Source organism: Geotrypetes seraphini, chromosome 14 (genome assembly GCF_902459505.1).
Source record: "Geotrypetes seraphini chromosome 14, aGeoSer1.1, whole genome shotgun sequence".
Classification (NCBI taxonomy): domain Eukaryota; kingdom Metazoa; phylum Chordata; class Amphibia; order Gymnophiona; family Dermophiidae; genus Geotrypetes; species Geotrypetes seraphini.
This window is the reverse complement of record NC_047097.1, coordinates 60,037,432-60,052,485: the sequence shown is the minus strand read 5'-3', so window position 1 is coordinate 60,052,485 and position 15,054 is coordinate 60,037,432. Positions and strand designations below refer to the sequence as shown.

The 15,054-nt window shown below is 43.0% G+C and overlaps 2 protein-coding genes across 2 annotated transcripts in view; one reads left to right on the top strand and one right to left on the bottom strand.

Annotated features, from left to right (window-relative positions):
• Positions 1–15,054, top strand: part of LOC117348117 (proto-oncogene Mas-like) — a 57,938-nt gene that overhangs the window by 10,321 nt on the left and 32,563 nt on the right. The window lies entirely within an intron of this gene.
• On the bottom strand, positions 9,971–10,969 carry LOC117348118 (proto-oncogene Mas-like). Its single transcript, XM_033919820.1, has one exon. It carries the CDS (start codon positions 10,967–10,969, stop codon positions 9,971–9,973), a length of 999 nt encoding a protein of 332 aa, XP_033775711.1.

Here is a 15,054-nt window from a genome sequence, read left to right as displayed (position 1 = left end):
GGATTTTTTTCCTTTTTAATGGTACCACAAATGGGTACCGCGCACCCCCCCTCCTCCCACGGCAGTGAAAATGGTAGGAGGGATGCGTATTCCCTCCTGCCTGGACGAACACCCCCATGCCATGCCCCCACCCGGTCCTGGCCCCCCCACACCACCGCCTCCCCAAACCAATCACCTCCCCTACCCCCCAAATAGGCGCTCCCTCCTGCCACGCAGAACACCCCCGCACTATTCCCTACCCTCTGCTGCCAAATTTGAACGTCACGCCGATTTTGGTTCAGTTGCACTGGTTGCCTGTGCAAGCCCGATTTGAATTCAAGGTGTTTTCGATCTATAAATTTACGCAGTTCATTTACATTGCGCATCAGTAGGAAGTGGCATCGTTACTGAGTCAACCGTTGAAGACTTTGCGATCAGAGGATCAACCATCTTTGGAGATACCCTCCTTGAAACAAGGGAAATCTGGGGGTCTGTTGGCAAACAATGTTAGCAGTTCAGGGTGCAGTATCGTGGAACAATCTACCTCTTTGAAGTAAAAAAAGCAGCAACTTTACTGAATTTTAGGAACTTCCCGAAGACGGAGTTATTCAGACGCAGCTTTTCTTCCTGATTTTTTGGACAGTAAGAAGGTCGCTTAGCAAACAGTTATTTTATAGTGCAGTTGTACAATATGTGTGATATTTTTTTGTTTGCATTTTAACTATGAATGTTATTCTGTAACTCGCACAGAACTAGAGGATGGCGTAATAGATTTTTAAATAAATAAAAAAAGAATGAGTCAGACAAGCTTAGTGGGACAGCCTACTTCAGACACAGGCTTTCCTAGCGTGAGTCAGGTCTTTATCAGTTTGGTGGAGTTTGGATTTTACACTTGCTGGTCTTCATTTGCTCCTGAGGCAGCCATTTTGGCCAAACAAGGCCATGTTGGGTGCACGTATTTGTATAAGCCTGAAAGCTAAAGTAGTGAATAAAGCCTTCATCTTCTACACCAGGGCTGCCCAACTCCGGTCCAGGCCAGGTTTCCAGGATATCCACAATAAATATGTATGAGAGAGATTTGCATACCAAGAAGGCAGTGCAGGCAAATCTTTCTCATGCATATTCATTGTGGATATCCTGAAAACCTGGCCTGCCAGTAGATCTTGAGGATCGGACTTGGGCAGCCCTGCTCTACACTGTCTGCTCATTTTGTTGATTTTCATATTGGATCTTGGAAACCGTTTGTCTTGTTGCTTTCTGTGTGTAGTCAGCGCCATCCCGATTTGGATAATGGTGTTGAATTTATGTAGGACATGGAAAAAGGATAAAACTGAGGAAAATTGGAAAAAGCACAGGAAGCACCAAAAAGAATGTCACCGCGTAGTCAGAACAGCAAAGAGAGAATATGAAGAGAAACTTGCAAAAGAGGCACGGAACTTTAAACCTTTCTTTCGATATGTGAAAGGGAAACAGCCGGCGAGGGAGGAAGTGGGACCCCTGGATGAGGGGGATAGGAAAGGAGTGGTAAAGGAGGAAAAGGAAGTGGCGGACAGATTAAACACGTTCTTCTCGTCGGTCTTCACAAAAGAGGACACATCCAATGTTCCGGAACCGGAAAAATTCTTCAAGGGGGACCAAGAGGAAATATTAACGTGCATGGAGGTAAGCCTCGAAGACGTACTCAAACAGATAGATAGGCTAAAAACTGACAAATCGCCAGGCCCGGACGGAATTCACCCAAGAATACTAAGAGAACTTAGAAACGAAATAGCGGAGTTACTGCAACAGATTTGTAACCTATCCCTGAAAACAGGGGTAATACCGGAAGACTGGAGGATAGCAAATGTTACACCTATCTTCAAGAAAGGAACCAGAGGCGACCCGGGGAATTATAGACCGGTCAGCTTGACCTCAGTTCCAGGGAAGATGGCCGAATCATTGATCAAGAACAGTATCAGTGAGCACATAGAAAAAAATAAGCTGATGAGAACAAGCCAGCATGGTTTCTGTACTGGAAGATCCTGCCAAACAAACCTACTGCACTTCTTCGAGGGGATAAGCGGACATTTGGACAAAGGTGACCCCATAGATATAGTATACCTAGACTTCCAGAAAGCCTTCGACAAGGTACCTCATGAGCGCCTTCTAAGGAAACTGTGGAACCACGGGGTGGAAGGGGACATACACAGATGGATCAAAAACTGGTTGGCAAACAGGAAACAGAGGGTAGGAGTAAAGGGACACTATTCTGACTGGAAAGGGGTCACAAGTGGCGTCCCACAAGGGTCAGTGCTGGGACCGCTGCTATTCAATATATTTATTAATGACTTGGAAACAGGGACAAAGTGTGAAGTTATAAAATTTGCGGATGACACAAAACTCTCCGGTAAGGTTAGATCTGTAGAGGAATGTAAAAAACTCCAAAGGGATCTGGACAAACTGAGTGAGTGGGCAGATAAATGGCAGATGAGTTTTAATGTGGAGAAATGTAAAGTTATGCACATAGGGAAAGGGAACCTGATGTACAACTACATGATGGGGGGGATGACATTGGGAAAAGGCAACCTAGAAAAGGACTTGGGGGTTTTGGTGGATAAAACAATGAAACCGGCAGCACAATGCGCAGCGGCCTCAAAAAAGGCGAACAGAATGTTGGGCATTATCAAAAAAGGTATCACTACCAGAACCAAGGAAGTTATCCTCCCGCTGTACAGGGCAATGGTGCGACCGCATCTGGAGTACTGCGTCCAGTACTGGTCGCCGTACCTAAAGAAAGATATGGCGATACTCGAGAGGGTCCAGAGAAGAGCGACAAAAATGATAAAGGGCATGGAAAACCTCTCGTATGCTGAGAGGCTGGAGAAGTTGGGGCTCTTTTCCCTAGAAAAGAGGAGACTTAGAGGGGATATGATAGAAACTTATAAGATCATGAAGGGTATAGTGAAGGTAGAGAGAGACAGATTTTTCAGACTGGCGGGGGCAACAAGAACTAGAGGACACTCAAAAAAATTGAAGGGAGATAGTTTTAGAACAAATGCTAGGAAGTTCTTCTTTACCCAGAGGGTGGTGGACACCTGGAATGCGCTTCCAGAGGGGGTGGTTGAGCAGAGTACGGTTTTGGGTTTCAAAAAGGGATTGGACGAATTCCTGAGGGGTAAGGGAATCCAGGGGTACAATTAGAGGGTTACTATACAAGACAAAATGCTCTTGAGTAATAGATCACTACAGGTCATTGACCTGGGGGGCCGCCGCGGGAGCGGACTGCTGGGCATGATGGACCTATGGTCTGACTCGGCAGAGGCCATGCTTATGTGCTTATGTGCTTATGTGCTTAGGGGTTGATATTCAAAGCATTTAACCGGGAAGGAGAGGTTCCTGCCCAGTTAAGTCACCTGTGTGGGACTATCTGAGGATTTTTTTCAGCACTTAAGGAGAAAAGGGGATGGGACTTGTTTACTGTCTTTTTGTGGTAACACATTCAAAGCTTTTGGAGATGTGCATCCCAGATCTCTTTGTGTTGTGTTCAGTCGCACAGCTGATTGGAGGGTGGGGGAAGAGGACTGAATCCAAAGTGAGTAGGCTCCAAATTTTCTCCATGCCACCTGCCCAAATGATCTGGCAGGGATACCCAAGCCCCACCAGCTGAAATCCTCTTCCTCCAGTTCAGCTGCCAGATCTCTCCATGCTTTGCAACTCAGGGACACGGTTGCTGGCTGCCGAGCTTGGAGACTTCTGGCTGCCAGACTGGAGGAGGGGGATGAGAAGGTCTTCAGCTGGCAGGACTTCGGGATCCCCACCAGCCAGAGTAAGGGCAGTGGCTAATTTTGTTGGGGCTGTTCCACAGATTTATGTTCAGTACAAAAAGAAATGCACTTCTGTTGCAATATTTGCTGAGTTTAATTTCTTGGGGCTCGCAGTCTTCATATTTCTATTTCTATTTGCAGTCCTTTGTTCTGTATTCGGTGAAGGACTGTCTACAGTGGAGTTGCGATGGTGCCCCTCTCCCACCCACCCCATCTGCTCCTTCCCCGCCTCCTCCTGCTGCACGCGTGCGCTCCTTCCCTTCCCCGTAACTCTTTAACTTTCACGGAATGAGCTGTAACCCCATCCTGCTGGCATAGAGGGGGGGAAGGAGCCGGGGGGGGGGGGGCAGAGAGGAGGACGGGTGTCCCCACCAAGACAGGCACTCGGGGCGGATCCTCCTTCCCTTACTGCGCCACTGACTGTCTATGTTTTGTGTGTGAAGAAGTCATCTCATTTAAAGTTGTTTTATATGTGGTAATAATGGCAGAGAAGAGAGAGATCTGGGCCCCCCCCCTCTTTTATTTCTCTCCTGGGCCCCAACATGTCTAAAACTAGCTGTTATGTTCTAATACACTTCTCCCTCTGTATTCGCTGTGATAGGGGATTAACAGAACCGCAAATACAGAAAAACCACAAATAACTTTTTCATATGTTATTCAAGGGCACAGTAAACGAGGCACAAAACCTATATATACCCAGATTTAGAAAAGGGAGCAAAAAGAATCAAACAAAAGACCTAGCATGGATAACCAATGAAGTTAAGAAGGTGATAGGAAACAAGAAAAAATCATTCAAGAAGTGGAAAAGGATAAAACTGAGGAAAACTGGAAAGAGCACAGGAAACATCAAAAAGAATGTCACCATGTGATCAGAACAGCGAAAAGAGAGTACGAGGAAAGACTTGCCAAGGAGGCATGAAATTTTAAAACATTCTTTCGATATGTGAAAGGAAAACAACCGGCAAGGGAGGAAGTGGGACCCCTGGATGAGGGAGACAGAAAAGGAGTGGTAAAGGAGGAAAAGGAGGTAGCAGACAGATTAAACACGTTCTTCTCGTCAGTCTTCACAAACGAGGACAGAACCAACGTGCCAGAACCGGAAAAAACCTTCAAGGGGGATCAAGAAGAAAAATTATTATCAATAGAGGTGAGCCTCGAGGACGTACTCAAACAGATAGATAGACTAAAAACTGACAAATCGTCGGGACCAGATGGAATCCACCCGAGAATACTGAAGGAGCTCAGAGACGAAATAGCGGAGTTACTACAGAAGATTTGCAACCTATCCTTGAAAATAGGGGTAGTCCCGGAGGACTGGAGGATAGCGAATGTTACACCTATCTTCAAAAAGGGATCCAGAGGCGACCCGGGGAACTACAGACCGGTGAGCTTGACCTCAGTTCCGGGGAAGATGGCCGAATCATTAATCAAAGACAGCATCAATGAGCATATAGAAAGAAATAATCTGATGAGAATCAGCCAGCATGGTTCCTGTAAAGGAAGATCCTGCCAAACGAATCTACTGCACTTCTTCGAGGGGATTAACGAACAATTGGACAAAGGTGACCCCATAGACATCATATATATGGACTTTCAAAAAGCCTTCGACAAGATACCCCATGAGTGCCTGCTAAGGAAACTGTGGAACCACGGGGTGGAAGGGGAAGTGCACAGATGGATCTGTAATTGGCTGGCAGATAGGAAGCAGAGGGTTGGAGTAAAAGGACACTACTCTGACTGGGAAGCAGTCGCGAGCAGGGGGTCAGGGGGTCTGGAATACTGCGTTCAATACTGGTCGCCGTACCTTAGGAAGGATATGGCGACACTTGAGAGGGTCCAGAGAAGAGCAACAAAAATGATAAAGGGCATGGAAGACCTCTCATATGCTGAGAGGATGGAGAAACTGGGGCCCTTTTCCCTGGAAAAACGGAGACTTAGAGGGGACATGATAGAAACTTACAAGATCATAAAGGGTATAGAGAAGGTAGAGAGGGGCAGATTTTTCAGACTGGCGGGGAAACAAATACAAGAGGGCACTCAAGAAAATTGAAGGGAGACAGATTCAGAACAAATGCTAGGAAGTTCTTCTTCACTAAGAGGGTGGTGGATACCTGGAATGCGCTTCCGGAGGAGGTGGTAGAGCAGAGTACGATTTTGGGATTCAAAAAGGGGTTGGACAAGTTCCTGAAAGGAAAAGGGGATTGAGGGGTATAGTTAGAGGGGTACTATATAGGATAAAATGTCTTAAGTAAAGGATCACTTACAGGTCACGGACCTGGGGGGGAAACCGCGGGTGCGGACTGCTGAGCACGATGGACCTATGGTCTGACTCGGCAGAGGCGATGCTTATGTTCTTATGTTCACTGTTTTCTATTAAAAACCATCGTGAATATGGTGAAACCGCGAATAACATGGTGGGAGACCTGGTCTGTTCCTGAAGGAGAGGCAAAACACGGTGAAGAAAGTGCTAGGAATCGGTGATTTTCTCTGTAAATACTTGGAATCAGTGATTTCTCTATGCAAGCTGATGTAATTTTGGGGGAGGAGCCAGCAAGCTAAAACCCGTGAATCGAAACCGTGAATACTGAAACCGCGAATACGGAGGGAGAAGTGTACTCAGATTTTAAATTTTCTCTTAGCTTTACCTACATGTGCTAGCCTGAAGGGATACTTGCCTTGACTCATAAAGCATTACACATAGGTGTTCCCTTTTACCTTGCCATGATGACTGTTCCCTCTGGTCCACTATGATTATTGTAGTCACTATTGGACTGTCGTTTCTATATTCTATCTGTTCACCAAGCTAGACTTGATTCATTGAGGCATTCTGCCTTCTAATGTTTTGCCCCTACACTCTGGAAAACATTAGCATCCACACTGAAGACTCCTTTTCTAAATATAAGAATGTCCTAGAGGTCTTTGGTGACACTCAGAGGCTAGCAGTCGTTGAAATGTAACAGGTTGCCCATTACTGTGTGACTGTGGCACTCATTTTTAAAGCAGATGGATGTCTCAAAATGCCAGAAAAAATATCCATCTGCTAAAAATGTCCAACTCCTCATTTTGGAAAGTAACAATTTGGATGATTCAAACTGTAGTTCGTCCAAATAGCAAGGAGACATGCTGTAGGTGTGTTTTGGGCAGAAGTAGAGAGAGCCTAAAAGTAAGATATCCAACGGTGATTTTTGAATGGGGAAAAAATGTCCATGTCTAATTTAGAAGGATGTTTTTATCTATTGGTTCTCTTAGACTTCCACGGCTGGTGTCATATTTATTGTAGTTGTCCAGGCCTTGCCAATGACATGGGATAGAATTTGTCCTCGTCACCATGGTTAACTGCAAGAAACCATCCTCTTGTCGTTCTTTAAGGAGAGAGGAAAGAATCAGAGTATGAATGGGCAGAGCCACTGACCCTCAAGCCTTGCATTGAAGAATGCTGGTGTAGAAGGACTGAGGTTGAGAAAGACACTAAAGAATTACAGTCTCTGGTATCCAGAGCTGAGATTGTGGTGTCATAATGCCTCATTCCACCAATGCCTAAGAGCCAACCTCATCAGTGATGTCACAATGGCTTCATCATCCTATAGTTGGCTCACATAAGAATCAGAGCCACTAACCCTTAAGCCTTGCATTGAGCCACTAACCCTTAAGCCACTAACCCTTAAGCCTTGCATTGAAGAATGCTGGTGTAGAAGGACTGAGGTTGAGATAGATACTAAAGAATGACACGAGATGGTTAGAACATAAGACCATAAACATTGCCATACTGGGACAGACTGAAGATCCATCAAGCCCAGTATCCTGTTTCTAACAGTGGCCAACCCAGGTCACATGTACCTGCCGGAAACCCAAAGAGTAGCAACATTCCAGAGCTGAGATTGTGATATCATAAAGCCTCATTCCACCAATGCCTAAGAGCCAACTTCATTAGTGATGTCACAATGGCTTCATTATCCTATACTTGGCTCACAAAAGAATCGGAGTATGAATGAACACAACCACTGACCCTCAAGCCTTGCACTGAAGAATGCTGGTGTAGAAGGACTGAGGTTGAGAGAGACACTAAAGAATGATATGGGATGGTTTCCCATGGTTATCTGCGGGGACAGGGACAAATTCTGTTCAAGTGTCATTCTCTACACTGTGGCTGTCTTCAGGATGAGCTGTGATGTCTGCAGTCTGCCTTGAGGGCTGGGGCTTGAGGTGAATTGAGGCAGAAAAGTCTGTTGCTTAGGAGTTTGAATCCTGGCAGGAAAGTCATACCAGCTCCCGTGGTGGTAGAAATATCGATTACCTCAATTTATACTGTTTACTGCCTATGGGGTCCTGTTACCTGAAGATGGTAAAAAGTGGCCTTAAAGCACCTTTATTTGGGTCTTTCCCATGCGCTAAAGCTATTTTTACTGCTGGAGTAAAATGGCTGAGTTTCCAATTTTGCTGTTAATGGCCATGCACTAATTTTGCCATTAGTGTATGGCCATTATAACAGGTGGTAAGGGCTCACAAGTGAAGCACGTGCTAATTGGTTAACACACAGCAATGTAGTTGCACTGATTAGCACAGAAAATGCCCCACTCTTTGCCCCCAGACATGCCCCCTGCACAAAACATAATTTCTTTCTTTTTAGCAGGTGAGTAGTGTGCAAACATCCTGAAATTATCCCAGGATACATCAGCTTGCCCTACAGTATGCCATTTTTTTTTTGTTGTTGCAGTAAGCATGTGTTAGAGCTTATTACAGCTTTGTAAAAGAGCCCTTATGTGTCTTTAGTAAATAATCTAGAAACAGGCATTTTCATGCTTTCTCAACCTAGGTGACCTATTATAAAATTTCCCCTCCAGGGGGCTGTCTACTGTGACTAGCAAGGGGCCTATCATGTAAAGCAGTGGCCACAGGAGGGAGCTCGATGACCAGAGATAACTAATACAGAGGTTGTATATGCCAAGAGGCCACTGCTCGTGGAGGGGTGGGGAAGCTCTGTAGTGCTGTTTCCAAGGGAAGAACCAGGTAGGGATAGGCTTGTGCTCAATGAGAACTATACTTCCCAGGGGGCGTAAGGGCCAAGGACTAGTTCTTTGGGATTCTGGGATGCCAGGGGAATCCCGGGACTGGAATCTGCTAGAGATGGGAAGGGAGATAAAACCTTCCAGTAGCCTCCAAAAGAGGGAAGACTCAGAAAAAAACACCCTGAGTCAGCCAGGGGTGGGTCCCTGGGAGGACTTGCTCCAGAAATTTCTCAACCGCTAGACCAGGGATGTCAAAGTCCCTCCTTGAGGGCTGCAATCCAGTCAGGTTTTTGGGATTTCCCCAATGAATATGTATGAGATCTATTAGCATACAATGAAAAGCAGTGTATGCAAATATATCTCATGCATATTCATTGGGGAAATCCTGAAAACCCAACTGGATTGCAGCCCTCAAGGAGGGACTTTGACATCCCTGCCCTAGACAAAAGCAAGTGGATTTGATGAGAAGGAAGGGAGGATGTGCCTGAAACTGCCTGAAGGTAGGCAGCCTGCCTGACTTTGGAAGAAGCCCTGGGGAAAAAAGATGGTTCTACAAACTGCTTTATATCGGCTTCATTTAAAGATCTGCAGATTGTGGAAGTTTTCAGAGACTAGGTATTCACATCAACTTCTGCTACTGACTATATTTCTGTGTTTAATAAGCCTTAGATTTTCAGCATTTCTAGCAATAACTGGGCTAAAAAAATGAGAAAAGTAAATCTCATACCATCTTACTTTATGAAATATTTCTATCACTACAATCAAATGATTTTATCATGTTGCAGATTAATCACCTCAATAGGATGTAAAAGCTTTCCCTCTGCAGTTGGGGGGGGGGGGTTACATAAAAATATATTAAAAAAACACAATTGTTATCAAAGAATAGATTTGCTGATCAAAGAGTTCTATAGCTAGAAGAGAAAAGGAGTCTGATTTAAGCTAAAAAAAACAGATGAGACATTTGCAAGATATGTCTTAAAACTGTGAGAACAACCATTAGACAACCATTGTTTTTCTGGTTATGGTTTAGGACTCTGGACGTTATTAAGAATGTCTTTCTTCATAGTAGTCTTTTAGCATTCTGTAAACATTTGGGTTTAGAAATATTGGAAACTTTTGCTTTAATAAGTTTATTGATGCTCTCCTGATATAATTTGAGTTTTCTCTTGAAATCCAAAACTCTTAGACTTCACCCCTACTTACATGTAAGTTGGGGGTCTCTTCCTCATTCCTTGTTTCCTCTTCATCTTTGAAGACCCTATCAAGTACCCCCTTGAGACCTTGAACTTCCTGCTTCTTCTGTCTTCCAACTAGGAAGTATATGAAAGGATTGACAGCACTGTTGATGGAGGCGCAAAAGACAGAAAGGTAACACACCACAAGAAAAGAATCAAAGCTGTGTGAAAGAACCTGAAAATACCATAAAATATGTATGCTCTGAACAGGCATAGAAAATGTGAAGAAAGTGATAACTGTGATTATGATGACCATGTAGAGTCGGGATGATAGATGTCTCTGGGAAGTCCTCCAGATTTTGATGATAAGTGTCAGACTGGAGAAGACCATGACAAGAGGAACCACCAGCAAAAAGAAGACAGCGATAAATATCTGCATAGTTGTACAGTCCTGTGACCTATATACATAATTGTCTTCACCACAGATGATACGTTCCAGTGCAATCACTAGAATGGAGGACATCCACAACAGGGCACATACAAAGGAAGACTGATGCTTTGGACGTTGACATCGATGCCAGATTGGGAAAAGGACAGACAAACATCTTTCCACACTGATGGCTGTCAAGAGAAACAGACTTGTGGTATATCCAAAGAAAAACAAGAGGCGCAGATTAAATAAGGCATTAGGTATAAAATGGGAGACCTCTACAACAATGGGAATAAATAATATATAAAGAGGTACAACAGAGCTAATGAGAAGAATTGTAATGTCTGCCACAGCCAGATTCAGAATGTAGACAGTGAATTTGTTGCGTTTTAGGCTTAAGCAGAGAAACCAGAGAACAATCCCATTCCCAGCTATTCCTAAAAGACAGATTAGGAGAGATGGACAGGATAGAGCTAACATCAGGATGAATAAGTCTCCAGTGGAATTCCCTAATTTTGTTCCATTGAATCCTCCTTGTCCTGTGGTGTTGAGTGACCCGATGCTTGGTACTTCCATGGTAAGATCTCCAGGACACACAGCAGGATCTTGGCTGTTCTACCTACAAAAGTAATATCGAGCAACCTTACTTTAGTTTGTGTTTACTAAATGGAACCCTAGAAGGCACCATGATTGGTTGGCCTACATTATGATTTGAAATAGGTTTTCAGTACCATGATTGGCCATAGTGCTATCTGAAACTTGAACAGTCCTACTTTTGATAAAATCAGAAAAATAAGTTGCATACTGATATAAATAGAAGCTTATAGAATGAATACAGAAACCATGGAACCAGTCACTTTCTCTCTCTTATGATCTGGGGAAATCTGGGAGAAACACATCTTCTTTTTACCCTGGTTGCTGTAGACATGCATTAACTAATGTAACTCAAAGGTAATATAGTCAAGGACTTTATTGTCTATTGTCTTAGTGAGAGGAGAAAATAGTGGATGCTGTGGATGGGCAGATTGAATGGGACATTTAGGCTTTATCTGCCATCATGCTTCTATTGCCATCTGTGCTGGCAGTTACCAGCTAAATTAGCCCTGGATATTCAGAACTGGGTCATATGTGGGCATTTGCACTGATATGGAGTTAATTTCACTGGTGCTGGCCTCCAGAGCTTATGCAACTAGTATCCAACTGAAACATATAAGAGAGTTATGAGAGCTCTTGCTGAATATATTCTGCATAATTTTGTGTTTTGCTCCCAATCCCCTAAAAAGCCCCCCCTTTCTCCTTCCCTCCAGCCCATGAGTCAGGAACCCCTTTCACCCCTACCCCCTCAGTCCAGGTAGGCTCCCCTTGGGCTTACCTTTTCTTGGTGGTCCAATGAGGTCACTGGGGGCAGGAGCAAAGCTCCTTCACTCCTGCCCCTTGCCACTGTTTAGAAAAAATGGCTTCCACAACCTGTCGCAGCAGCTGACAGTACTTGTGTAGTCAATATCCAAAGCAACATTCAGTATAATTCAGCACTGCCTATGGTACCCAATAAAAAAGGAGAAAAGACCTCAGTGTCTAATAGGGGTTCTAAACAAACTACCCACATAGACAAGCCAATCTCAAAAACTCAAGTTTGACACCAGCAGACACATCCTTGATCAAAAACTTGTGTAGTACCATGAGGTTGCCACAAGAGGTCATGGAAGCCATTTTACCTTAGCAGTAGTAAGAGACAGGAGTGGATAGTTTCACTTTGCCCCATCCATAAAAATGAAATATAAGTTGTATCATGAATATTAATATTGTATGGGGGAATTTGTGCATATTTCTGGCTGGGAGTTTTTAGATAGATTGGGCGCTTTGGACAGTGGTCAGTTTGGGTTTCGGGCACATCACTCTACAGAGTTGTTACTGATATCCATTCTTGATACTATCTACAGAGGGCTAGTAGGGGAGAAACATTTTTGATGGTCTTTCTAGATATTTTGGTTGCATTCAATACAGTCAAACACCATATTTTACTTGAAAGACTGCAGGATTTGTGGATGGGAGGAAAAAGTTTGCAATAGTTTACCTCGTTTCTTGATGAAAGGTTGTTTTGAGTTGAGTTAGGAAACGATCAATCAGAATGGGCATAGCTGACCACTGGAAATCCTCAAGGATCTGCTCTGTCTACGATATTGTTTAATATCTATTTGCTCTCTTTATGTCGGGAGCTCTAGGATTTAGGAATTAGCTACAAGCTATATGCAGATGACATCCAGTTTGTAGTACCCGTAACAAGTTCAATAGCTGAGGTGGTTATGAGGGTGGATAGTTGTGTTCATTTCATTAAGTGCTGGATGGAAAATAATCATCTGAGATTGAATATAGACAAAACCGAGATATTGGTCGCTCAAAGCAGCTTGATTTGTTTCCTCAGATGTTGTCGTTAGATGTTGTTGTAGTGCCAATAATACTTAAAGTAAAATATTTGGAGGTATTGTTGGAGCCTACATTGTCCATGAAATCTCAGGTATAATCGGTAGTGTCATGTCCTTTCTTCAAATTACGGTTATTACGGCAATTAAGAGATTTTCTTCCAACAGGGGAATTTCAAACCGTAATCAGTGCTATTATAACACCAATTTTGGACTATTGCAATGCGCTGTATTTGGGGTTACCAAAGTATGTAGTTCGTGCCTTGCAATTAGTTCAAAACCCAGCAGCACGATTGATTGTCAATGCTGCAAAATTTGAACATGTTACACCAATTTTGGTTCGGTTGCACTGGTTGCTTGTGCAAGCCCGAATTGAATTCAAGGTGCTTTGTTTGATCTGTAAATTTAGTCCATTTACTATGTCCATCAGTAGTAAGTGGCATCTTTACTGAATATCAACCGATGAGGACTTTGCGATCAGAAGATCAACCATGTTTGGAAATACCCTCCTTGAAACAGGGACAATCTGGGGTCTGTCGACGAACCATGTTAGCAGTTCAGGGTACAGTATCATGGAACAATCTACCTCTTTGAAGTAAAGAAAGTAACAACTTTACTGAATTTTAAGAAGTTCCCGAAGATGGAGTTATTCAGACGCAGCTTTTCTTCCTGATTTTTTGGACAGTAAGAAGGTCACTTAGCAAACAGTTATTTTATAGTGCAGTTGTACAATATGTGTGATATTTTTTTTGTTTGCATTTTAACTATTAATGTTATTCTGTAACTTGCACAGAACTAGAGGATGGCGCGATTAATACATTTTAAAGTAAAATAAATAAAAAAAAGAATGAGTCGGACAAGCTTAGTGGGACAGCCTAATTCTGACACAGGCTTTTTCCTAGAGTGAGTCAGGTCTTTATCAGTTTGGATTTTACACTTGCTGGTCTTCATTTGCTCCTGAGGCAGCCATTTTGGCCAAACAAGGCCATGTTGGGCGCACATGTTTGTATATGCCTGAGAGCTAAATTAGTGACTAAAAACGGCATCTTCTACACCAGCTAAATTAGTGACTAAAAACGGCATCTTCTACACCAGGGGTCCCCAAAGTCCCTCCTTGAGGGCCGAATCCAGTCAGGTTTTCAGGATTTCCCCAATGAATATGCATGAGATCTATGTGCATGCACTGCTTTCAATGCATATTCATTGGGGAAATCCTGAAAACCCGACTGGATTCGGCCCTCAAGGAGGGACTTTGGGGACCCCTGTTCTACACAGTCTGCTCTCTTTGTTGATTTTCATATTGGATCTTGGAAACCATTTGTCTTGTTGCTTTCTGTGTGTAGTCAGTGTCATCCCTATTTGGTTAATGGTATTGAATTTATGTGGGGGGTTGATAGTCAAAGCATTTAACCGGGCAGGAGAGGTTCCTGCCCAGTTAAGTCACCTGTATGGGACTATCTGGGGATCTTCTGCAGCGCTTATGGAGGAAAGGAGATGGTACTTGTATACTGCCTTTTTGTGGTAACACATTCAAAGCAGTTTACATATATACAGGTACTTATTTTGTTCCTGAGGCAGTATTTTATGTTTTTTTAGGATTTGTTATCTCGTTTGTTCATATGACAGATCCAAGCAGTTTACAAATGAATTTAAAAAAAAAAAAGTTCTTAATTTTCTATTATACTTTTATCAATACTTTTAAAGTTTCTTACCCTCCGTTTGTATTTTCCTTGTATGTATCCTTTACTATATTTATTGTAGTTCTCCCTACTTCCCTTATGTATTGGTATGTCATGTCCGTCTGTGTTGGTTTTAGTTAATAATTAAGACCCTGTTTTAATTGTAAATCGCTTTGAATTAATGATATTGCGATACATCAAAATTTTAATAAAATTTGAAACTTGAAAAAGAACTCCATTTAAAAATAGGACAGACCTAAACAAGATTCAAACAAAGATGCATACACATTCATACATACCAATATTGTCCCTACATTCTTTAAAAAAGAAAGACCCTTATCTTAATTTCATATCCGCAGTATCCCGGTTAAAAGACCTGTTTTCCATCAAAATTACTATATGTGAACTACTTCTGTCAAAATGGAATTTTCCCCAAATGCTTTTAAAAAAAAAAAGGTTTCAATATACCCCCCCTTTTATCAAGCCGCATTAGGGGGTTTTTTTTGTAATCACCGGCCGCGGTGGTCAAAGCTCCGATGCTCATAGGAATTCTATTAGCGTT

Bases quoted from the DNA above. Each gene is read 5' to 3' on its own strand.
- LOC117348118 (XM_033919820.1), bottom strand. From the start codon at position 10,969: ATGGAAGTACCAAGCATCGGGTCACTCAACACCACAGGACAAGGAGGA.